Source organism: Benincasa hispida, chromosome 7, assembly GCF_027475165.1.
Source record: "Benincasa hispida cultivar pf3 chromosome 7, pf3_genome.v1.1, whole genome shotgun sequence".
NCBI classification, from domain to species: Eukaryota; Viridiplantae; Streptophyta; class Magnoliopsida; order Cucurbitales; family Cucurbitaceae; genus Benincasa; species Benincasa hispida.
The window spans coordinates 15,037,350-15,039,997 of NC_143484.1; the positions used below are offsets into that span (position 1 = coordinate 15,037,350).

General features: G+C 42.9%; 1 protein-coding gene across 1 annotated transcript; it reads right to left on the minus strand.

Moving 5' to 3' along the window:
- Positions 1-1,308: 1,308 nt before the first annotated feature.
- LOC120080955 (uncharacterized) lies at positions 1,309-1,779 on the minus strand. The gene has a single exon (XM_090315186.1). The coding sequence runs from the start codon at positions 1,777-1,779 to the stop codon at positions 1,309-1,311; it is 471 nt and encodes a 156-aa protein (XP_090171312.1).
- Between the last annotated feature and the right edge of the window lie 869 nt (positions 1,780-2,648).

Genomic DNA, 2,648 nt, shown 5'->3' on the forward strand with positions numbered 1-2,648 from the left:
TAAATTGACGCTTTCTTCCCGATGTCTTATTAGGTAACGCATCGATTAACTTGCCTTTTCTTGCCGCATGTTCTTTTGCTTCCCTTGCCAGTTCTCTCAGTTCATTCTCCAATTCCCTTTGGAGATTCGTCTTCCTTCGCCCTTGCCTTGCGGGCTGGTAGTCTTCCAATTCCTGCTCTAGTGCGTTGTGCCTTGAGCTGTTTTCATGCGTTGCACCCTCAAGTCCAGATGCAGATTGCTCATCTTCTTCTTCCTCCAATATCATTCTTCTTTTTCTTGTTACTATTTTTTATTTTAATGGCCCTTCATTTGTGTCGGATGAGCGTGGTAGAGACGCGTCAGGGCCAATTCTCCTTTCTCTATTTTCTTCTTCCCTTTTTTCTTCTTCTAATTCCTCTTCAAGCATCATAGCATACCGCTTCACTTCGTCTAACTCAAGTGATGCATTAGGTGGGTTTGAATGTATCACTTGCTCTTCCTCTTGGCTTTGATTGAGGGACGCCAAGATCGCACCAAAAACCTCTTGCTCGTCCAATCGAGCCAATTCTACCAACTCTTCAAGATTGCGCTCTGACGCAGGACTGTCAGAGGGTGGTATGGGTGGAGTAAATGGAGGGGTGCCCACTAGGGTATGAGGAATCCTAGGGGAAGATATGAGGATGGGTGAATGAGGTGGTTGGTTCAGGGGAGGTGAAATCGAAACAGAGGACGAGGAATAGGAGCTTACCAGTGAGTCATTCCCAAAGCTCATGGTCTGGTTCTGACTATCTAAGGTGGACGACATTGTGGCTGCAGAAGCTCGAGCGAATTGAAAGCGATGGAGACGGAGAGGTTAGGTTTCTTTTTCTTTTTTTTTTTTTTTGTTTCAGAGAGCTCGAGAGTGAAAATGAAGAAGAAGAAGGCTTCGAATCGTTGGGTCATTTTTTAGGCTGAGAGAGGCGTAGTGGCTGACGTCAGGCGGCGCCTGACATCTGTAATAAAGTAAAGCTGAAGGGATGTCTTGGTTATCTAAATACTCGAGTGTTTTTTTGTTCTCAAGACTTGTCCCTTCAACTGGGCCATGCGTTAGACTTGCGTCTAACGTGTCCATTATTCCCAACTTGATCATATACAACTTTTAAAGAAAAACAAACAAGTTTCCAATTTTTATAAAAGCAAAAGCAAAGAACAATTAATCTTAAAACAACCAAACAAATAACTCAGCAAACTCAAACGCATCGTAAAATACAGAATGCAAAAAGACAAGGATAGAGGAAGCGTCCTTGGAATATATGACGATGCAAACGCAGGGATACTTTGACGCGGGCCTCAACTGGCTTCGCATAGTGTGAGAGATGACTTTTGGCATTCCAGTCCATCTTCAAAGTAAGGCTTCACTCTTTGGCCGTTTACTTTGAATGCGTTGGTGCCATCTTCTCGTGTTATTTCCACAACTCCATATGGGAAGATTGTCTTAATGATAAAGGGTCCTGACGACCTGGATTTTAGTTTTCCTAGAAACAAACGCAGTCGTGAATTGAATAATAGAACTTTTTGGCCAACAACAAGTTCTTTCTTACTGATGCGTTGGTCATGCCAACGCTTTGTCTTTTCTTTGTACAGCTTGTTGTTCTCGTACGCATTCAATCTCCACTCCTCGAGCTCGTTGAGCTGAAGTTTGCGTTGAGCGCCTGTGGCGTCTAAGTTCATGTTTGACTTCTTAACTGCCCAAAACGCCTTGTGCTTCAACTCTAAAGGTAAATGATAGGCTTTTCCAAATGCAAGAGAGTATGGAGACATACCTATAGGAGTTTTTTATGTAGACCTGTAGGCCCAGAGCGCTTCATCCAGCCTCTGTGTCCAATCCTTTCGCATTGCATTGATGACTTTCTCCAAGATAGACTTGATTTCTCGATTTGATACTTCCACTTGATCATTTATTAGTGGGTGGTAAGCAGTGGTGATCTTATGTCTGACATTAGATTTTGCAAGTAATTTGGAAATGATGTGATTAATGAAGTGCGTACCTGCGTCGCTTGTTAGGGCTCTTGGCATTCCATAATGTGTAAAGATGTTCCTGGTAAGAAACTTAGTTACAGTGGACGAATCATTCCTAGCACAGGCTACTGCTTCTACACACTTAGATACATAATCTAATGCAAGCAGGATGTACTGTTGGCCACAGGACAGGGGAAAAGGTCACATAAAATCTATGCCCTAAACATCAAATAGTTCAACTTTGAGAATATTGTTCAAGGGCATTGCATCCCTTGAAGAAATATTCCCGGTGCGTTAACAGGGGTCACATTTTCGAACAAACTCCCTCGCGTCTTTAAAGAGGGTGGCCCAAAAGTATCCACTTTGAAGGACTTTCGCTACAGTTCTTTGCCCACCGAAATGCCCTCCATACGAAGAGTCATGACACTCAGCTAATATGCGTTGTGTCTCCTCCTCCGGAACACATCGACGCATTATGGAGTCAGGGCCTTGTTTATATAGAAATGGTTCATCCCAAAAAATAAAACTTGCTATCATGAATTAACTGTTTCTTTTGCTGAATTTCCCAGGGAATTGCTTTATGGTTAAATAATTGACTATGTTCGCATACCAAGGTTCCCTGCCTTCAACTCTAAACAGGCTATCATCAGGAACTGCGTCCTTGATTTTAC